Raw genomic sequence first — 22,993 nt, forward strand, 5'->3', positions numbered from 1 at the left:
AGCAGCAGTCCACAAACCAATGGGTGACGTCACGGATGTTACGTCCATTTCTTTTATACAGGCTATGGTCAATCCCCAAAGACTTCCTTATTGAAAATGCCCAAATTTACAGCAGAAAATATTCCGATATCGATATATTGGCCGATAATACTTCCATTTGAAAACCACATATAGCCTATTAGAGTGGAATTACTATAAACTGCTGCGTCCTCTTTGTTCTTCCATATTTACCCTGAATCTATATTTATTTATATTTATTCAGATTTTTTTTGCTTGTATGGCCGAAAATTTAAAACATTAAAATTCACAGCGTCGCCCGTCAGGTTTAACAGAGGTGAAACAGTTTTTTTAAATTCTTCATTTCTATTGTCTGAAGATGACACTGAGTGAATTTGAAGTCAGTGGGGTTAAAGCTCTAGCTAGCTAGGCTAACGGAAACTAGCCGGCTTGCTAACATCTTGCTAACGTACCTCTTGTCCTTCCTCCTTCACGCTCTTCATCCCTTCTTCTCTCCCCTCCACCTCTCCCTCTGTCTCTCTCTCTCTCTCTCTCTCTCTCTCTATCGCTCTTTCTCTATCTCTCTCCCTTCTTTAGTCTCCCTCTCTTCCATTTCACCCCTATTATTACCTTTTCTCCTCCCTTTACCTTCTCTCTCTCTCTCTTTCTCTTTGTCTTTCTTTCTCTGTCCTTTTCTCTCCCTCCTTCTCTCTATCTCTGTCTCTCTCTTTTCTCTCTCTCTCCTTTTCTCTCCATCTCTCTCTCTCTCTCTTTGTCTTTCTCTCTCTCTCTCCCTCTCTTTTTGTCTTTGTCTTTGTCTTTCTCTCTGTCTTTTCTCTCCCTCCCTCCTTTTCTCTCTCTCTCTCTCTCTCTCTGTCTCTCTCCCTCCCTCCCTCCGTCTCCCTCTCTCTCTCCCTTTCTCTTTGTCTTTCTCTCTCTCTGTCCTTTTCTCTCCCTCCCTCCCTCCTTCTCTCTCTCTCTCTCCTTGCGGATACTGCCGAGTCATTCTGCAGCACAGTGGACGAAAAGAAAAAGCTCAGCACTCCTCTTCTCACACTCCTTCATCACCTCTCTTCCTTTCTTCATCTTCATCTACATCCATCCATCCTCCTCTTCCTCCTACGCACAGACCACTCGTCTTTCTCGTTGTCATTTTCACTTTTCTGTCTATCCCTCTGCTTCTTCCTTTCTTCCTTTTCTTTTGTCCCTTCATCCAAACTGGGAGGAAAGAAAGCATGAATGTTTTATGAACTCAAGGAAGAACAGGACAATGGAAAAGAAAGAAAGAAGGGAAGGAAGGAATAAGGAATGTAAAGAAGGAAAGGAAGAAGTGGAAAGGAAACAAAAGGAGGAAGGAGGTGAAGAGAGGATGGAAGAAAGACAAAAGAAGACAGGAAGGAAGGAAAGAAGGAAGGAAGACATGTATAGAAGGAAGGAAGGGGGCAAGAAAAGATAAGAGGAAGCACAGGAGGAAGAAAGAGAATAGAAAAGAAAAGAAGGAAGAAAGGAGGAAGGGAAGGAAGGAAGGAAGGAAGAATGGATGACAAAAGGATGAGGAATGACAAAAGAAGACGAGACAGAAGGAATAAGGGATGTGTAGAAAGGAAGGAAGGGGGCAAGAAAAGATAAAAGGAAGCAGAGAAGGAAGAATGAAAATAGAAAAGAAGGAAGAGAGGAATTTAAAAAAGGAGAGAAGGAAGGAAGGAAGAAAACGAAGACAGGAAGAAAAGACGGATGATCAAAGGAAAGAAGGAAGGAAGAAAGAAAGGAAAGAAGGAAGTAATAAGGGACATACAGAAGGAAAGAAGGAAAGAAGGGGATATAAAAACAGGAAGGGAAGCAGAAAAGAAAGGAGGAAGAATGAAAGAAAATATGAGGAAAAGACAAAAGAAGACAGGAAGGAAGAAAAGAAGGATGGATGAAAATTAGGTTTACACACACACACACACACACACACACACACACACACACACACACACACACACACACATATATATTTAGGTTAATAAATATGGTTGTGGGAAGTGAGTGAGTGATATTTATACGCATGCCTCGGTGATAATCTGTTTTCTGAGTTCATGTGAATGTGCAGCGATATTAAAAGAGAGATTCTACTTCACTGGTTTTTAAACTATAATCACAGTTCCACGCTGCGGTCATGGGAAACGTAGTACTATCACGTACTGTGTGTCAAAAGTGTGAGAGTGTAAAGTATCAGGAGTTACAGTAAAAACCTTTAAACCTCTTTAACTCGTTTATTCTCTTTTTATCTTTTTATTTTCTTTAATATTAAACTGATTTATTATTTACATTAATCTGATTATAAGCAGCCATCAAGAAGACAGGAAGTAAAGGAGGCAAGGAGGAAGGACTAAGCAGTGTATAGAAGGAAGGAAGGATGGAAGAAAGGAAAGAAGGAAGAAGGAGTTAAGAAAAGATGGATGGAGGGGGAAGGGAGGAAGAAATGAGACCGAAGGAAGAAAGAACTAAGGAAGAAAGAATATGAGACAAAAGATGAAAAGTAGAAAGGAAGGATGGAAGGAAGGAAGAAAAGAAGGAAGGAGGGCAGGTAGATAAGAAAGATGAAAAGAAGGAAGGAAGTAAAGAAGAATGGATGAAAGGAAGAGAAGAGGACAAGAAGAAAGAGAGAATTAAGGAAGGGAGGAAGGTAGAAAGAAAGAAATGAGTAAGGAAGGAAAGAAAAGATGAGAAAATACAAAGGAAGACAGGAAGGACGGAAGAAAAAGTAGGAAGGAGGAAGGGTCAGAAACAAGAACTCATTTATTCTCTTTTTATCTTTTTATTTTCTTTAATATTAAACTGATTTATTATTTAAAACGGACACAAACAGTCTGATTATCACTTTAATCTGATTATAAGCGCCATCAAGAAGACAGGAAGTAAAGAAGGAAAGGAGGAAGGACTAAGCGGTGTATAGAAGGAAGGAAGGAAGGAAGGAAGGAAGGAAGGAAGGGAGGAAGAAATGAGAAAAGACAAAAGAAGACAGGAAGGAAGGAAGGAAGGAAGGAAGAAGAAAAGTAGGAAGGAGAAGGAAGGAAGGAAGGAAGGAAGAATTGAGGCAGAAGGAAGAAAGACATATGAGACAAAAGACGAAAAGTAGAAAGGAAGGAAGAAAAGAAGGATGGAGGGGGAGGAAGGAAGAAAAAAGAAAATAGGAAGGGTTAGGGAAGGAAGGAAGGAAGGAAGAAAGAGTATGAGACAAGATGAAAAGTAGAAATGAGGGAAGGAAGTAAAGAAGAATGGATGAAAGGATGAGAAGAGGACAAGAAGGAAGAAAGAATTAAGGAAGGGAGGAAGGAAGAAAGAAAAGATGAGAAAATACAAAAGAAGACAGGAAGGAAGGAAGAAAAAGTAGAAAGGTGGACAGGTAGAAAAAAGGAAGAAAGGGGAAGGGAGGAAAGAATATGAGCCAAAAGACGAAAAGAAGGATGGATGAAAGGAAGAGAAGAGGACAGGAAGGAAGAAAGAATTCAGGAAGGGAGGAAGAAAGAAAGAAAGAAAATGTGAAGTGAGACTGAAAACAGGAAGCAAGAAAGTGCAGAAGAGAAGATGGATACGAGAAAAAAGGGAATACAGGAAGAGAAGAAGGAGGGAATGATAAAGGCATGTATAGAAGGAAGGAAGGAAGGAGGACAGAGGTAGAAAAGAATGAAGGAAGGGGAGGAAGGAAGGAAGGAAAAAAGAAAATAGGAAGGAAGGAAGAAAAGAAGGAGGAAAGGGAGAAAATAATGGTGAAGGAAGGAAGAAAAAAGGTTGACGAAAGCGATGTAAGGAAAACAGGTAGAAGGCAGAATGGATTAAGGAATGTGTAGAAGGAAGGAAGGAAGGAGGGAAGGAAGGAAGAAGAGATGGAATGAAGTAGAGAGGAAGAAAGGAAATATGAGGAAAGATGAAAGAATGGATGGAACAATAGAAGGAAGGAAGGAAGGAATAAATAATAGGATGTATAGGAGGAAGGAAGCTGGGATTGGAAGATGATTGAGAAGGTGGAGAGTGTGTGTGTGTGTGTGTGTGTGTGTGTGTGTGTGTGTGTGTGTGTGTGTGTGTGTGTATGGTCAGAGAAAGAAAGAAAGAAAGAAAGCGAGTGATAGAAGAAGAAGGAGAGCTGGAGGTTTCTTTGAAGACGAGTCTGAATGAAAGTTGCATTAGCTGCTAGTTTTGTGGATTATTCATTCGACCGCAGGGACCGATGCTTAGGAAGGGGATGATCAAACGGTGTGTGTGTGTGTGTGTGTGTGTGTGTAGTCAGCACACACACACACACACACACACACACACACACACACACACACACAGGATCAAACAACCAATCCCACTTCAGTCTTTGTAGTCAGTCAGAGGTTAAAACCTAACAGACACTCATCTCTTCTGACACTGTTAATAATGATGACACACACACACACACACACTTACACACACACACACACACACACACAAACTCTTAAACACACACATTTAAACACACACACACACACTCAGTATACTGTAAGTAAATCGCTGGTACAGGAACATATGTCACATCAACACGGTTTAACCTTATTATATTCTAGGCTGGTATACACTGAACCTGCCTCAGCGTGTGTGTGTGTGTGTGTGTGTGTGTATGTGTGTGTGTGTGTGTGTGTGTGTGTGTGTGCATGTAAGCCATCTGGTAGATCCTGGATAGCATTGCAGCCGACTTAAATCTCTTGTGGGGGGGGGGGGGGGGTTAAAGGATTGACACACATACATTACATCGTCGTGTTTTCTCTCTGCGTCGCTCACTCTCCCTTTCTCTATCTCACACACACACAGACACACACAGACACACACAGACACACACACACACACACACACACAACAAACAGTGTCTTTTTGTATGAGTACAAATCATATTATCACACAAGCTGCAGAACACACACACACAGAGCATTTGGAGTCTTTGTGATTTATCAAAAGCACAATATTCATAGAGTGAGAATAGACACACACACACACACACACACACACACACAAAAGACGGTGCTTAAAGGGAGATTTCACCATGTTTCATATGGATTAGAGTCAATTGAAGCCATAAATTCTTCAGTGTGTGATGTACTGACTGGGAACGCTGAATTTTCCCTGCTTTTAGAGGCATCCCTTCATGTACCAGGATAGATAGATAAATCAAAATGGCCGACTTCCTGTTGGAGTTAGGGTATGGGTCCAAGAGACTTTTTTGTGCGTCTTTACATTATAAATATGTGTACCGAATTTCGTTCGTCTACGTCAATTTGGAGGGAGGGGCTCAATTTTCTTAACTTTTGGCGCCATTTGGCTATCACTTCCTGTTTTATGGCAATATAAAACATAGAAAATTGCTGCATCACCACGGCAACCAGCTATAACGGAGGAAGCAGATTTCGATACATTTTCAACTCCAAAGATCTTAAGATGATTCTGAGTGAATTTGAAGTCGGTCTGATTAAATCTCTAGGAGAAGTTCGTTAAAGTACGATGCGTGGAGATCACAAAGATGGCGGCAAAATCGAAAATTTGAATCAATATGGCTGACTTCCTGTTGGAGTAAGAGTATGGGTCCAAGAGACTTTTTTGTGCGTCTTTACATGATACATATGTGTACCGAATTTCGTTCGTCTACGTCAATCTGGAGTTTTCTTGATTTTCTAGTTGGTGCAGTGGCGCCATTTGGCCACCACTTCCTGTTTAGTGGCGGAACACTGAAAATTGCAGCATCGCCACGGCAACCAGGTATAACAGAGGAAGCAGATTTCGATACATTTTCATCTCCAAAGATCTTAAGATGATTCTGAGTGAATTTGAAGCTGGTCGGATTAAATCTCTAGGAGGAGTTCGTTAAAGTACGATAAGTGGAAATCGCGAAAATGGCGGCAAAATCGAAAATTTGAATCAATATGGCCGACTTCCTGTTGGATTTAGGTTATGGGTCCAAGAGACTTTGTTGTGCGTCTTTACATGATACATATGTGTACTGAATTTCGTTCATCTACATCATTCTGGAGCGAGGGGCTACATTTTTTAGAGAACAAGGTTTTATGTTTTTATGTTTTTTGGGCAGCATCTAGAGGAAAGAGACTAGAAATCAAATCTGAAATAGCGTGTAGGTCTTCCCTCACTCATCCCCACCCCTCTACCCTTCAACTACATCACTGTACGATTTAAATAATTTTCACAGCTGCCCCCCCAGAGAGACACTGAGAACAACTGCTCTCTTTTTTTTTAACACTAATTCCCTAATTCGGAAAAAAAATGGGTGAAATGGTCCTTTAATCTGATGCAGCAAGCTCTCTAAAGCTAATCTGTCCCTGCTGTCCTATTATCACCTCCTGTGTGTGTGTGTGTGTGTGTGTGTGTGTGTGTGTGTGTGTGTGTGTGTGTGTGTGTGTGTGTGTAACCCTAACCCTAACCCATGATTTTACCTTCTTTTTTCCATTTTTCCCTCCTTTTTATTGCATATATTATGACGAAAATCCTCATTACTCCGCCCCAACAGTCAAAAATCCAAAGATAATCAGTTAAAACCCATCAAATTAACACATTTCAGAAGCTGAAACCAGCAAATATTATAATATTTAGCGTTTTCTACTTTAAAAAAGACTAAAACAGTTTGATTCTGACCGATTGTTGCAGCAGCTTCTAAAATCCAGTGTGAATGTTGAGCTTCATATTTGAGCCTCGTAGTGTTTCATGATCCTCTTCCTCTCTTCTGCCTCGCTAAGCAACATTCCCAGACGGCCTCTCAGCAAAATAAAAACCCTCATAAACCACAAAAATATCTCAGGTTCAAACGAAGAAAACGAAGAGAGTGACACTGAGACGCTGAAGCTCTAAAAAATATAATCTGCTGTAGAGAGAACAGTTTGTTAAATAAATATCTGCTCTCAATCTTTTCTCTTTAATTTACTAAGTTTAATATCTGTATCCTTACTGATTAATAGAGGACAGGGCTAAGCCGTCTCCATGGCAACACACATATTACACCCTAATGCTATAAGGAAAAATAAAAAAGGAGTGATACAATCTATTAATCTTCTTTTTTTTACATTATTAACACATTCTGTCTTCTTTCCTTCCACCTGTCCTTCCTTCCTGCCTTCCATCTTTCCTTCCTTCCTTCCTTCCTTCCTTCTTTCATGTCTTCTTTTTCTTCCTTCCTTCTTTCCTTCCACCTGTCCTTCCTTCCTTCTTTCCCTTCCTTCCTTCTTTCCTTCCACCTGTCCTTCCTTCCTTCTTTCCCTTCCTTCCTTCTTCCCTTCCACCTGTCCTTCCTTCCTTCTTCCCTTCCACCTGTCCTTCCTTCCTTCTTTCCCTTCCTTCCTTCTTCCCTTCCACCTGTCCATCCTTCCTTCCTTCTTCCCTTCCACCTGTCCTTCCTTCCTTATTTCCTTCCATCTGTCCTTCCTTCCTTCCTGCCTTCCCTCCTCCCTTCCTTGATTGAAAATGAGTTTGACACCAGGGTAACCGTAGATGGTTTATTATAGGAAAGTTATATCTTATAATATATTATTTAAAATGGTTTTACTGTTCCTGTCTTTCCAACTGTTGTTTTTGGGGGATTTTGTTGCACACAGTGAATAATTTAGTCTGTTTTCTTTCTTTCTAGTAGTTTACTGTCACAATATTATGTTCTAGTGATGCATCCTCATTTAAAAATCCTCCTCTAACGTACCTTCTTCTTCCTCCTCCTTCAGTCTCCCTGCAGGATATCAACATGAGGAAGGCGTTTAAGAGCAGTACCATCCAGGACCAGCAGGTGGTGTCGAGGACGTCGGTGCCGAACCCCGTGGTGGAGATGTACCATCGCTGTGACAAACCTCCACCGCTCAACATCCTCAGCCCCTACAGGTCAGTAAAAGGAAGAGGAGAGACGATGACGAGTGATTCACATAGGAGATAAAGCAAAGATGCATACTGATATAAAACTGTAAAAGAAATATACTGTATAGAAAAATGACACAAAGGAAAGTCTGGAGAAAATGGTGTTGAGATGTTTTTTAAAGGTTTACACAATTTGCACAGATCTTAAATCCAATGTGAGATGGAAGGAAAGGAGGAAGGAAGGGAGGGAGGGAAGAAGGAAGGAAGGAAAGAAGGAAGGGAGGGAAGGAGGAAGGGAGGGAGGGAAGGAAGGAAAGAAGGAAGGGAGGAGGAAGGGAGGGAAGAAGGAAGGAATGAGGAAGGGAGGGAAGAAGAAAGGAATGAGGAAGGAAGGAAGGAAATAAAGAAAGGAGTAAGGAGGGAGGGATGGAGGAAAAGAGGAAGGAAGGATGGAAGTAGGAAGGAAGGAAGGAAGGAAAGGAGTAAGGAGGGAGGGATGGAGGAAAACAGGAAGGAGGGATGGAAGGAGGAAGGAAGGACAGAAGGAAGGAAGGAAATAAAGAAAGGAGTAAGGAAGGAGGGATGGAGGAAAAGAGGAAGGAAGGAAGGAAGAAAGGAAGGAGAGAAGGAAGGAAGGAAGGAAGGAAGGAAAGAAAGAAAGAAGAAACAGTCAAAAGAGATGGGGTCAATTTGACCCGGGAGGACGACAGGAAGGTTAAAACAACCATTTTCCTGTATATACAGTATAATCAGATTTTAATGAAAAAATACTGGTTACACCAATAGGACACTTGGTCATTGGACCTTATTTTATCTTCTTCTTCCTCTCAGGGACGACAAGAAGGACGCTCTGAAGTTCTACACTGACCCGTCGTACTTCTTTAACCTGTGGAAGGAGAAGATGCTGCAGGCCACCGAGGACAAACGTAAAGAGAAGAGGCGGCAGAAGGTACGACTGTGTGTCTTAGTGGTGTGTAAAGTGTGTGAATGTGTGTCCTGGTGGTGTGACGGAGAAAAGAGAAGAAGAAAAAAAAAATCATCTAATCAGTTTTTTCCTCCAGCCGAGTTGTGTCTATTTTTTTCATTTTCTGCTGTTTCCTCATTTCCTGCTTTCAGCCTGTATATCTTACTGTACTCTCCATTTAGCTTTGCTTTGCTGTGTAATTGGTTATTGATACAACAGCAGCAGCAGCAGCGGGCGGTCGGTCGGTCGGTCGGTCGGCTCATTATCCAGAGACAATAATAATAATAATGATGATGATGATGGCCGAAGGGAGAAAACATTTTGTGTGTTGAGTCACAGTCGCATCAATGAAACGAGCCGTGAATGATCAATCTGAACTTTTCTGAGCCAACAGAGACAAGAAGTCCTTTAAAATGACATTTAGATCTTCATCTGCCAAAGATGATTGTTTTATACTGATAATAATATATGTAGTTTTATATATGTAGTGTTTCTTTTATACTTCTCAAAATAGCAATTTCATATTCTTTAATAGAAAGATATAAAGTAAGTATTTCTGAGGCAACCCTCCTGTTGTCCTCGATTCAAGGAAGGAAGGGAGAAAAGAAGGAAGGAAGGAAGGAAAGAATGAAAGGAGGAGGAAGGGAGGGAAGAACGACGGAAGGAAGGAAATAAAGGAAGGAGTAAGGAGGGAGGGATGGAGGAAAAGAGGACGGAAGGAGGGAAGGAGGAAGGAAGGGAGGAAGGAAGGAAGGAGAGGAATAAGGGATGGTGGAAAAGAGGAAGGAAGGAAGGAGGAAGGACGGAAGGAAGGATGGAAGGAGGGAGGAAGGGCGGGAGGAAGGAAGGAAATAAAGAAAGGAGTAAGGAGGGAGGAATGGAGGAAAAGAGGGAGGAAGGAAGTAAAAGAGGAAGGAAAGAAAGAAGGAAGGAAAGGAAGAAAGAAGGAACAGTCAAAACAGACGGCGTCAGTTTGACCAGGAAGGTTAATTAAGCTTTCAGAAAGCAGTTATATTTTTAGTTTTTATGAGGAAAAAAAACAATATATAATTGTCCAATATTTCATAAGACAGGAGAAGACTTAATATTTTTGACATTTTGGATGAGTATTTGCCGAATTTATTTCTTTCTTTGTATGTTAAGTTCATCGAATTTCAGATTAAAAGAAAAAAAGTTACTGATCTCAGATGTAAAAATGGGTATTATGAATCCTATTGAGAAAACTTTATTTACAGTTTTGTCTTTTCCATTTAATTCTGTGTAATTCTCCTCTAAATGTTCACTTAAATCAACGTAATTGTCTCACATAATAAACTACATCAGAGCGTTTTCCCCCTCTGATGTTAAAATGCGCTGACTCAACAAAAAAAAAAAAAAAAACCCAACACCCCCTCCTCCTCCTCTCAAATCCCCCTGAACGACCAACTGCTGCTGTTTGTGTTTCGCTGTTAATATTTCTGTTCAATTTTAAAGCTGCTCACATTGTTTTTTTCTTTTTCTGTTCCCCTCCCTTCGACTTTAAATTGAACTCCAACCCCTCCCGTCTTTTTTTCTGTTCCCTTCCCTTCGGCCTTAAATTGAACTCCAACCCCTCCCGTCTTTTTTTCCTTTGTGTGTGTTTAGAAATAAAAGAGATTTTAAATAACGACAGGTTTGACTCTCAGCCGCAGGAGGATGACTCATACTCTTCTTCTTCCTCACTGCTTTCTCTAATTTATCAATATATAGTAGAGTCACTTGGCTTTCCAAAAACACCCCCCCCCCCCTCCTCTTCCTCTTCCTCTTCCTCCTCCACTTCCTCCTCCTCTGCTCAGTCTAACGCACCAGCTTGTCTTTCTCCCATGTTTCCATAGGGCTGTCCGGCCCACCCTGACAGGCCCCACTCCAGACAGGCCCCACCCAGGAGCCCCCTGTCCATCTCTGTAAGACAACCCCGACCCCTAATCTGCCCTATCCTGCCCCTCCACCCCCCCCACCTTCCTCCCCTCCTCCTCCTCCTCCTCCTCCTCCCCCCAATTAACCTCTGTATACCACACACACACATACCTCACACCTTTGGATACAGGTAAGCAGACAGAGAAAACAAATATTCAACAAATTAGTGGTTGTATTGCAATAACATTAAAAGACACACACACACATACACACAAATACACACACATACACACACACACAAACACTCACACACATACCTTTCACACCTTTGGACACAGCTAAGACAGACAGTAAGACAGAGAAAGACAGACAAATTAGTGGTTGTATTTCAGTAAAGTTAAAAGACATTCACACACACACACACACACACACACACACACACACACACACACACACACACAAATACACAGACACACACACACACAAATACACACATTACACACACACCTTTCACACCTTTGGACACAGGTAAGCAGACAGAAAAATCAATATAGACACATATTCAACAAATTGCTGGTTGTATTAAAAGACATACACACAAATACACACCTTACACACACACACACACACACACTAACACACTCCCCTCCTGTTTGTGTCCGTGTGTTCCACGTTGCGTTCGCTTGCCACCTCACCCTCCCTCTAACCGTCTGTGTTTGTTTTTGGTTCTCTTGTCCATCGTTTACTAGTGTTTGTGATGAGTAGACTATTGTGTGTGTGTGTGTGTGTGTGTGTGTGTGTGTGTGTGTGTGTGTGTGTGACTTTACTCCCCCCTCCTCCCCCCCACATGGTGAAGGAGCTGGTGATTTTTGGGGAGGGGGTCGTCGTGTTTTCTTTTTCCCTTTCTGCACCTGTGAAATGAATAATGAATGACTGAAGTTTCTCTCCGCTCCTCTTCCTGTCGATCTCGTCCGTCTTCGTTTCTCTTGCAGGAGCAGCAGAAGCAGGTCGAGGATCCGGGACGAGAGGTCAAGAAGGTCTGTCGGGATTTATTTAAGATTATTTAATATATTTAATAATGTCAACCCAATGCTTTTTTAATCTTCCTGTTGTCCTCGAGTCAAGGAAGGAAGGAAGGAAGGAAGGAAGGAAGGAAGGAAGGACGGAGGGAGGAAAGGAGGGAGGAAGGGTGGAAGGACAAAGGAAAGAAGGAAGGAAGGAAGAAAGGGAGGAAGGAAGGAAGAAAGGAAAGGAGGAAGGAAGGAAAGAAGGAAAGAGGGAAGAAGAACAAAGGAAAGAAGGAAGGGAGGAAGAAAGGAAGGAAGAAACAGAGGGAAGGAAGGAGGGAGGAAGGACAAAGGAAAGAAGGAAGGAAGGAAGGGAGGAAGAAGGAAGGAATGAAGGAAAGAAAGGAGGGAGGGAGGAAGGAAGGGAGAAAGGAAAGGAGGGCAGAAGGGAGAAAGAAGGAAGGGAGGAAGGAAGAAAAAGAGGGAAGGATGGAAAGAAGGAATATTTTTAATATAAACCAACCATCTCGTTCAAACACGCTATTTTGTGTCACCTAGTGGTGAAAAAGCAAAACTACACCAATCAGTGTAAAAACCAGATGGCAGATAATATAATTCCAAATATCTAAGAGAAATTAAAAATGCATACCGAACAAAAGAGAAAGCATAGTGCCGCCAATTTCTGACTTAGCAAAGTCATCAAAGGAGGGAGGAAGGGAGGAAGGACAGAGGAAAGAAGGAAGGAGGGAGGAAAAGAGGGAGGAAGGACAGAGGAAGGAAAGAAGGAAGGAAGGAAAGACAGAAGGAAGGTTGGACGGAGGAAGGAAGGAAGGAAGGAAGGAAATAAGTGAGGGAGGAAGGGAGGGAGGAAGGAAGGAAGGAAGGAAAGGAGGGAGGAAGAAGGATGTGAAGGAGGAAGGAAGGAAGGAAGGGAGAAAGAAGGGAAGAGGGAGGAATCCTTCTGTCCTTCATTTCCTTCCTCCCTCCTTTCCTTCCTCCCTTCCTTCCTTCCTCCCTTCCTTCCTTCCTTCCTTCCTTCCTCCCTCCCTCGCTCCCTCCCTTCCTTCCTCCCTCCTTCCTTCTTCCTCCCTTCCTTCCTTCACTCAAGGACAACAGGAGGGTTAAACAAGAGATTGCTATACATTACCAGTATGAAGAACTGTTAAATACTCCAAATCCATATTTAGTAAGAGTAGATTAAAAACCTGAGTCTATTAACACTGTCCTTAATTGGCTGTTAGAGATGTAAAGTTGTGTTAAAGTTGTGTAAGACCGTTTCCAACAGGTGTACTCCAAATATAAACACCAGGTACAGGTTTTATTAGAGTTTTTATAACTGCTGTTTTTTTACCCTGAAGGTGCGTAAGGCTCGTAACCGACGTCAGGAGTGGAACGTCCTGGCCTACGACAAAGAGTTCAGACCGGACGCCAGGCTCACCCCCTCCCCGTATCACGGCATGTCCTCAGAGGGCTCCCTGTCTCCTGATAGCAGGTACACACACGCACACACACACACACACACACACACACACACACACACACACACACAGAGGACATTACATTGACATACATTCATAACCAGTATTAGCCAAACTCTGACTTCCTGTATGTTTAACCCTCCTGTTGTCCTCAAGTCAAGGAAGGACTGTGGAAGGAAGGAAGGAAGGAAGGGAGGAAAGAAGGAAGGAAGGAATGAGGAAGTAAAGGAGTAAGGAGGGAGAGAGGAAAAGAGGAAGGCAGTAAGGAGAGAAGGAAGGGAGGAAGGAAAGGAGGAAGGAAGGAAGAAAGGAGGGAGGAAAAGGGGAAGGAAGTAAGGAGAGAAGGAAGGAAGGAAAAGAAGGACAGAAGAAAGGAAGGAAGGACGGAAGGAAAAGAAGGCTAGATGGAAGGAAGGAAGGAAAGAAGGACAGAAAGAAAGAAAGAAGGGAGGAAGGAAGGAAAGAAGGACAGAAAGAAAGAAGGAAGGGAAGAAGGACAGAAAGAAAGAAAGAAGGAAGGAAAAGAAGGACAGAAAGAAGGGAGGAAGGACAGATGGAAGGAAGGAAAAGAAGGATAGATGCAAGGAAGGACAGAAGGAAAGAAGGAAAAGAAGGATAGATAGAAGTATGAAAGGAGGATGGAGCAAAGAAAGAGGGAAGGAGGGGAAGAACGAAGGAAAAAGTAAAGAAAGAGGAAGGAAGGAAGGAAAGAAGGAACAGTCAAAAGAGAGATGGGTCAATTTGACCCGGGAGGACGACATATTGAGTATCGATGCCCAGCCCTAATTAATAATAGTACTACACCACACTGTAATATGATCTGTGCATGTGCTGCTGGGCTGCATGAACGTAACCGCTCACAGTCCCAATTAATCACATTTATCAACAAATCTGAAAGCTGAGATAAGAGACTTGAGCTGAGCCTGTGTTCAGTTTGTGGTCTGTGCTGCCCTCTGGTGGAGAAAGCAGTTCACAGCAGGTAGTTTTATATCATTTTATATTATATTACATTCACAGTAGTAGCACATCCACACCTCTCTATAAGAAGAGATGAGATCAGACTGTGAGGGGACATTGGATCACTGCGGCAGCAGAGCGGGATTCAGCTCTGAATACAGAAGCAGAATATATACTGCAGTGGAAGAAAGTTCATACTAACTCTGATTTTTAGGAGTTATATTTGGTTTGCTGTTGTTTTCCAGCTTTGTTGTCAGTGTACCCCATTTTTTATGTTTCTATATTTTGCCCAAATGCCCAAAATGATGAGAATCAGGGGTTTACTGCAGGATTTCAACATGATGATTGATCTCTACTATCTGTAAACCTTCATAATCCACTAGAGCTGGGCAATAAATCAATATTAAATTGATATCTTGATTGTTTATAGATATTGTCTTAGATTTTGAATATCAAAATATCAATATATGGAATAATAAGTGTGTTTTCCTGCTTTTTAAAGGCTGTATTACAGTAAAAATGTAATTCTCTGAGCTTAACAGGCCGTTCTATAATCTGCCTTTATCCACTTAGTCATTATTTCTACATTATTGATGATCACTAATCTCATATTTTGTGAACACACCAATAGTCATCCCTTAAATATCACAATATTTTTTGACCAAACACCTTAATATCAATATTTTGACAATATTATCGTCAAGGTATTCGGTCAAACATTTTTTGTGATATTTAATAAAGCCCTATAATCCACCTTTTAACTGATCGCCCCCTCATATTCCCTCCTTTAGGTCAATGGCGTCGGACTCCTACCCAGCCAGCCCCAACCACCCCTCCACCCAGCCACCCAGCGCAGCCCAACCTACCGACCCGCACGCCAGGGACCTCCTCAGCGCCGCGGCCCAGACCCAGTCGCTGGACCGGGGCCTCAGGCCAGCCAACCAGCCGCCTGGACCAGCGGGGGCGGCAGCGGCGGGGCGACATGCAGCCTCTCTGGGCCGAACCCCATCAGGACACGGAGTCCAACCCGGAGGAGATCCAACGGTTAACGGGCCGAGGCAGCAGTCGGTTAAGGACTACCGGGCCGGGCATGGGTACGTTTAATGTGTTGATTTGTATTTGTAAAAGAAATGGACGTAACATCCGTGACGTCAACCATTGGTTTGTGGACTGCTGCTCGGAAGCCAATAGTTTCGAATCTAGGCAGCTCCATCTTGAAAATTTCAGGTGCATGCTGGGAAAAATAAAAACACGGATTCTACTTTTATGGGCATGAGGCGGGGCCATGGGTGGAGCGGGGAGGTTGCTATGGTTGCGAGGGCTGGATCTCGAGGACATTGGTCAATCAACCTGTCAATCAGGACGTAGCCACGCCCTAATGCATACCCTGCTTTATCGTCACATATAAAATCAGGGAGGCCAAAATGTCCCAAATGAACATCATACTGCATTGAAGAAGGCTTTAAACTAGCGATTGAGACCATAAACACATTTTGAAAACGTTTACTGAGGTTAGAAATCAAGTGAGGGGGTTGAGCATAGCTCAGCGGGTAGCGCACCCGCCCCATGTGTTGAGGCTATAGTCCTCGTTGCAGGCGATCCCGGTTCGAATCCCGTGCCGAGCGATCTTATCCTGCGTGTCATTCCCCCTCTCTCTGCCTCCTGTTTCCTGTCTATCTTCACTGTCCTGAACATTAAAGGCAAAAAAGCCCGAAAAAATATACTTAAAAAAAAAAAAAAAAAAAAAAAAGAAATCAAGTGAGAAGTTGGTGAATTCTCCATTGACTTGTATAGAGACGGTCGCCCCCTGGTGGCCTTTTGATAGAATGCAGCTCTAAGTTACTTCCGCATTGGCTTCTTTTCAGAGGACCAGAACTCCCTGCCTGGTTTAATGTTGATTCCCATTACCATTTAATGTGGAATAATCCCAGTTATTATATCATCTGATGAGATCTGAAGATACTGAACCCCGTCTTGCTCCAAAAGAAGCTCTGATTAAACGACTAAAATGTCAAACATGATATTTAATCCATAAAAGGCTTAGCGAATGTCAACCAACAGCTGCTTTAAATGTTAAAATGAAATATTGTCACCTTTGAAAAAAATGTGTGTCCGTGACATTTTCTCGACGTCTATTGAAACCAATGATGTTAGACACGTTTTTTTAAAGAGTTCAAGCCAGTGAACAGAATAAAAGACATCTATTAGAAACAAATATATAAACAGTAGTAGAAGGATAAGTAGTAGTAATACGAATTAGTAAAGACAAACAAACAAAAAACAAGTAAAACTAATAAATAACGAGCAGGAAACGTCATTTTATTGCTAATTCTTCCACCTGAAATCTTTCCATCGTCTCTGTCCTTAAAGGAATATTTGGACATTTTGGGGGAATATGTTTATTTGCTTTCACTGAGAGCTCGATGAAACACCACTCTCACATCTGTCCATTAAATATGAAGCTTCAGGCAGGAGATGCTTTGCTTAGCTCAGCATGAAAACTGAAAACAAAGAGAAACAGTAAGTCTGGTTCTGTCTTAAAGTAAAAAAATATAGTCCATCTATCAGCACCTCTAAAGCTAAAAGTTGTTGTTTTGACCATTTGGCTTCTTGTACAGATTAAAAAATGAGACATAGTGTTAAATAATGAGCTTTAGAAGTGCTGGTAGGTGAATGTTTTTGGGTTTTTTTTAACCTGTAGATGGAGCCAGGTTTAAGCTTTAAAGGCAAGGCAGCTTTTATTTATATAGCACATTTAATACATAGGGGCTTTACATAAAAACTAAATATTAAACAGTAAAAAATGGAAACATTAAAACCAAGATCATAAACAGAAAAAACAATTAAAAGAAAAAGAAAACTTTCAAGAGAGCATGAAATAATGATTTGGGAGCAGCTCAAACTATTTAAAGGATGATAGTTTATCAAATTAAACTAAATAAACTACTTAAAACTAAAATTCTATGGTGTTTATATAATTCCTGTATACTGTCGGTCTGTTATTGATGAGCCAAAGACAATTTTCCACCATCATTGACAGTAAAATCTACTTTAACTCTAATTTCTTCTTCTCTTCTTCTCTTCTTCTTCTTCTCTTGCATCAACAGCCAACCCTCCACCATCCCAGAGTACTACATCCCCCCTGCCCCTCCCCCTCCTCCCCCAACCATCCCCTCCGCTCAGACCGCCTTCGACTCCACCACAGCCCCGCCCCCCGGCGCCGCCTCCGCTGTCCCCCCCACCTCCTCCACTCTGTCCCGTCCCTACTCCCCCTCCCCTCCTCCTCCCCCGGCCAACTACGTGCCCTCTCCCTCCCACCCTCCATCGGGCGCCCCTCCGGCCGCTCCCCCTCCCCCACCGCCCGGAGGCTCCGTGGGTCATCCGGCCCACCCGTCCCCGCCGCACGCCGCCGTCGGCCAGGCGGCTGTGGATGCTCAGCCTCAGGCGAGGAAGTCCACCATGCTGGGGATGATACCGATGAGCGACGCCCGCTCAGACCTGCTGGCTGCCATACGTAGAGGTAAGAGTGTTAGAGAGAGTTTTAAAAAGGTAAAAGCTTCAATATTTGTACATAATCCTGAATATAACAGTTAAAAATCCTTAGAAATTTGGTTTAGAGGCAAATTATGAGGGTGAAGGGTCAGAATATGAACTCCATGTGAGGGTTAAAAGGTAAAAGCTTTAATATTTGTACATAATATTGAATATAATAGTCAAAAATCCTCATTAATAACTTAATCTATATACTAGTGTGTAGTAATAGTCCTGCAAATTCTGTAAAATTAATGTTAAGGCTGCAGCATCACATACTGTCCAGGGTTGAATTTGACCCAATTTAACATTTCAAAGCAGTAAAAACACACTTAACTCCTTTTTTCCACCTTTTGACTTCTCTTAAAGTGACCCAGACTATTAAAAAATGGGAATATTCCAACATTTCTGAGCTGCTGATAAACACTAATGTAGAGTGGTTGCTCCATATTTGGTTTTCTCTGTAAACAAAAACCATAAAATCTACGTAATCGACTCTCTTTGCTCTCTGAAAGCTTCATTAAGGATCAATCACACATTGATCTATGACTGATGAGGTCTTTATGAAGGATTTATGATTCAGAAATTTGGTTTAGAGGCAAATTATGAGGGTGAAAGATGAGAATATGAACTGCATGTGAGGGTTAAAAGGTAAAAGCTTTAATATTTTGATATAATCCAGAATATAACAGTTAAAAATCCTCAATATGACTTAATATATATACTAGAATGTAGTAATATTCCTGCAAAACTATCAAAACAGGCCAAAAATGAATTGAATTCTGTAAAATTAATATTAAGGCTGCAGCATCACACACTGTCCAGGGTTTAATTTGACCCAATTTAACATTTCAAAGCAGTAAAAACACACTTAACCCCTTTTCTTTTCTTTTTGACTTCTCTTAAAGTGACCCAGAATATTAAAAAATGGAAATATATGAACATTTTCATTGATCTGTGACTGATTTTTTTGGTTTTTATGATGGATTTATACTTCAGAAATTTGGTTTAGAGGCAAATTATGAGTGTGAAGGGTCAGAATATGAATTATTTTTTATATAATCCCGAATATAATAGTTAAAAATCCTTAATATAATACTAGTGTGTACTGTAGCACTATTTCTTTAAGACTTTCAAAAACTCCCAAAAGATTAATATAAAGGCTGCAGCATCACAAGGTTAAATATGCAGAGATAGAGAGATTAAATGCTCGACTTGTTCCCTTTATTAACGGCACTGTAATAAATGTAATAAATGTCCCACTTCATTATCATTTCCAATGCACAGAAAGAATAAAAAATTGCTTTTATTAAAACACAAAGGCAGATGGTGGCTCACCCAGAAGCCCCGGTGCTGCTCGAGGTTTTTATTCCTGTTAAAGGAGTTTTATTGCTGCTGCTGCCAAGTTCTTGTGCTCATGTGGGAATGAAAGTCGAGTCCCTGTGAATTAACAACGACGGTCTCGACCTGCTCTGTGTGAGAATCGCCCTGAGATGACTGCTGTTGTGACTAAAACTGAAATGACTTGACAAAACACAGGAAATATAAATTAAAATATCAAAAGTAATAATCAGACCTTCAAATCTTCAAATGTCTTCTCATTCTATGCTTGTTCACTGTCATATATTATAAAATTACTTTAAATGATCATTAAAGTTATGATTCACTGGTTGCCATTAATTAAAGGTCTCAACGGCAGAATAAGTCACTGATGCTTCCTGTAAAAGAATAAAAGTCCTCCTTTATATTTTAACGACACCACAGCTCCTAAATTCATACCAGAGGTGTCAAACTCATTTTCATTCAAGGGCCACATACAGACCAATTTGATCTCATGTGGGCCGGATCATTAAAAAGATAGAGGGAAAGATGGAAGGAAGGAAGGGAGGAAGGAAGGATGGAAGGAAATGAGAAGGGAAGGAAGGAATGACAGGCAAAAGGAAGGGAGGAAGAAAGGTAGGAAAGACAGACGGAAGGAAGGAAGGACGGAAGGAAGGAAGGAAGGAAGAAAAGACAGGCAAAAGGAAGGGAGGAAGGAAGGAAGGAAGGAAGGAAGGCAGGCAGAAAAGGAGGAAGGAAGGATGGAAGGAAATGAGAAGGGAAGGAAGGAAAGACAGGCAAAAGGAAGGAGGGATGAAAGGTAGGGAAGAGAGACAGTAAAGGACAACAGACAGACGGAAGGGAGGAAGGAAGGAAGGAAAAAAGGAAAGAAGGGAGGGAGGAAGGACAGAAGGAAGAAAGGAAGGAACAAACGAAGAAAGGAAAAAAAGGAAGGTAGGAAGGAAGGACAGATGGAAGGAAGGAAAAGAACACAGGATGGCAAGTGGGCCGGACCGCACCCCTCGGCGGGCCGTATCTTGACACCCCTGTTTCACACTATGTGGCAAATATTGCGCAATAACTGTGGCTCTTTTTCCCTTAAGTGTCCTTTTTATATTAGATATTGCACTTTATTGCCCTTTATTTATGTCCTAAATTGTTTTTAATGAGTCTTAAATGTTTTTATGCCTCAGGGAGTGCTATTTAAATTTGTTATATTGTTGTCTTCCCCTCAATAAAATGACAATAAAGCTACTACTACTACTAATGTCTGTAATAAACTGTAAGGAACATTGATCAAACACAGCTGATATATGATGCAGGCTTTGTTATGATTTACATGTCTGAAAAGAGCTTTAAATATGGATTTATATTATAATTATTATGTTATTTTGAATTGGAGAATTTAGATTTTGTCACGTTAAAGGACCATTGTGTGGGATTTAGTGACATCTAGTGGTGAGTTTGCAGATTGCAGCCAACTGACTCCACTCCACTGTAAAAAAAATATGGTGGAAAACACAATTATTATTTTTTTTAGATGATTAAACACCAATTAAAACATACTTTGAATAAATTATGCAGACTGGACCTTTTAAAGTGAGTTTATGCGACTTTTAAATTAAAATAAAAGGTGATAAAGTATCTTGAGAGTCACCAATTGTACCTTTTTAAGACTTTTGCTTACAAAAAAAGGCTGCATGTGATCATCAGTTGACCCATTCCAACAAAACCACACACCTTTTTAAAACATTACATCAAATCTTTAACATGACTCTTTATAACAATGTAAGGAAAAGGCTAATTTACATTCCACTAAATATTAACTATTGCCAGATGAGTATTAACTTCAAGCCTTCACATACATCTGTAAAAATGCTCTATAAACCAGTTTTAGTCTTAATTGAAAGAAATCTCAAAGATGTCAACCCCCTGCCCCAATAAACAATGCTGACCTTTGCCCCCTGTATCCTCCCTTCTTCCCCCAACAGGTATCCAGCTGAGGAAGGTGCAGGAGCAGAGGGAGCAGGAGGCGAAGAGGGAGCCCGTCGGCAATGACGTGGCCACCATCCTGTCGCGCCGCATCGCCGTGGAGTACAGCGAGTCAGACGACGACTCCGAGCTCGACGAGAACGAGTGGTCTGACTAAAAAAAAAAATGGGGCTCGGTGGGTGGTGGTGGTGGTGGTGGTGTTGATGGTGATGTTGGGGAGGTAGTGGGAGGGGCGGGACATTGTGGTGGCATTGAGGTGGAAATGAAAGGGGGTTTTGGTTAGTTTTAATATTCGCCATTAACATTGTAATAAAAAACTATAAATTTGAGTCATGCATACATACATACATTCACGTACTGCAGAGCCCCTGTTGCAGCCTCTCTGAACATTCAAGCACTTCTTGCAGCAACAGGTCGGTAATTTCAGCTTGTTTGGTTGCCCCTGACGACGCCTATTCTCGATCTGAAACCCTAGAGATGTGTGTCTATCCACCCAGGGTGTTTTGCCGCAATAGGCACACACACACATACAAACACACACACACATATTCACACCATTTCAACACCCTGCCGCCCCCGTCCGCTCATTTTTAACACTCTGCGGTGGAAAAACAAACGCGCCAACTCCTCCCTCACTCCCTCCCTACATCTATTGAGTGGTATTTGTGAGCAATATTACAGGCTCTCAAACTGTAGGTAGGTGGGCCCCCCTCCTACTAAGTACAGTGGTGGTGGTATAGGGGGGGTAATGTGTTTACAAAACACATGGTATAGCACAAGAAAAACTAATTATAGTGCAATCTTAATTTATCTGCCAAATGGTGAGAAAGAATTTATGAAAACAAGTCAGGAAAATCAGGGAAAACAAAAAAAGCTCCACAGAGGATTTCTCTCCGCTCTGCCGGGTCGTGCCTGTTAAAGAAACAAGTGCACCTGATCTTTGAAAGACTACACTTAGCTTTTTGGGAGTTTTGCCCATTGGGTCACCTTAAAGGGAAACTTCAGTATTTTTCAATCTGGAACCTATTTTCTCAACTTTTTGGATCTAAGTGACTAATGGGGATGAAAAGTGTTTAAATTGGTCCATTATTGAGTTAGAGCGCTTCATCCAGCAGCCACAAAACGGGCTCCAATGAAATCCAATGGGGCAATAGCACCCTGGCAATGTACGTCCATTTAAAGTGATTATTTTTTTGCCATTGACAGGCTCATATTGTGGCTTTAAGTGTCTAAAAATATTATGGAAAGAAACATACAGAGGAATAAAAAGTTATTCTTTACCTTTAGCTTGATCTGGTCTGTTTGTTATTGGGTCTAACCAAGTCTCGCTCAAGGAGAAGTCTCATTGTAGAATCTTGTGAGAGTTGAGTTGTTGTCGATATCAGCTAAAATATTCAGCCATGACAGAGATGGAAAGAGGAGTGTAGGCAGTAGGTTGTTGTGTTGGAGTGCAGAAAGCGTAGTTTAGTGTTATCTGAAAGATTTTCAAATGCATGACAAAATATTTAGTCATGAGTCTCATTTTTAGTTAAAGTCAGTCATAGCTGAATATGTTGCCATGACTTTGAACATCTTTTAGAGAACACTAAACTACACTTCCTGTACTCCAGAACAACAAATGTCCTCCCAGCACACCTCTCTCCAACTCTGTCATAACTGAATATTCAGCTGATATCGAACAACAACTCAACTCTCGCAAGGTTTTAGAACAAGACTTCTTCTTGAGCGAGATTTGGTGAGAAGCAATAACAAACAGACTGGATCAAGCTAAAGGTAAAGAAAAAAAACCTTATTTCTTTTTATGGTTCTTTACATAATGTTTTCAGACCCTTATAATAATAATCTGAGCCTGTCAGTGCCAAATTACAAACACTTTTAGTGGACGTACATTGACATGGTGCAATTGCCCCTTCAGATTACATTGGAGCCCATTCAGCGGCTTCCAGTTGAAGCACTTTTGCTCAATACTGGACCAGTTTCAAAAGCTGTTGTCCCCATTAGTGACTTAGACACAAAAATATGGGGAAACA

The 22,993-nt window shown here is 41.5% G+C and overlaps 1 protein-coding gene across 1 annotated transcript in view; it reads left to right on the forward strand.

Annotated features, from left to right (window-relative positions):
* Nucleotides 1-21,120, forward strand: part of zgc:109889 (uncharacterized protein LOC553542 homolog) — a 26,918-nt gene extending 5,798 nt beyond the window's left edge. Inside the window, exons 3-10 of the mRNA XM_053343309.1 lie at nt 7,713-7,866; nt 8,671-8,788; nt 10,657-10,725; nt 11,671-11,715; nt 13,044-13,177; nt 14,912-15,214; nt 17,228-17,640; nt 20,963-21,120. Coding sequence (XP_053199284.1) covers nt 7,713-7,866; nt 8,671-8,788; nt 10,657-10,725; nt 11,671-11,715; nt 13,044-13,177; nt 14,912-15,214; nt 17,228-17,640; nt 20,963-21,120 — 1,394 coding nt within the window. The remainder of the gene's footprint in view (nt 1-7,712; nt 7,867-8,670; nt 8,789-10,656; nt 10,726-11,670; nt 11,716-13,043; nt 13,178-14,911; nt 15,215-17,227; nt 17,641-20,962) is intronic.
* Nucleotides 21,121-22,993: the final 1,873 nt, after the last annotated feature.

Source organism: Scomber japonicus, chromosome 22 (genome assembly GCF_027409825.1).
Source record: "Scomber japonicus isolate fScoJap1 chromosome 22, fScoJap1.pri, whole genome shotgun sequence".
Taxonomy (NCBI): domain Eukaryota; kingdom Metazoa; phylum Chordata; class Actinopteri; order Scombriformes; family Scombridae; genus Scomber; species Scomber japonicus.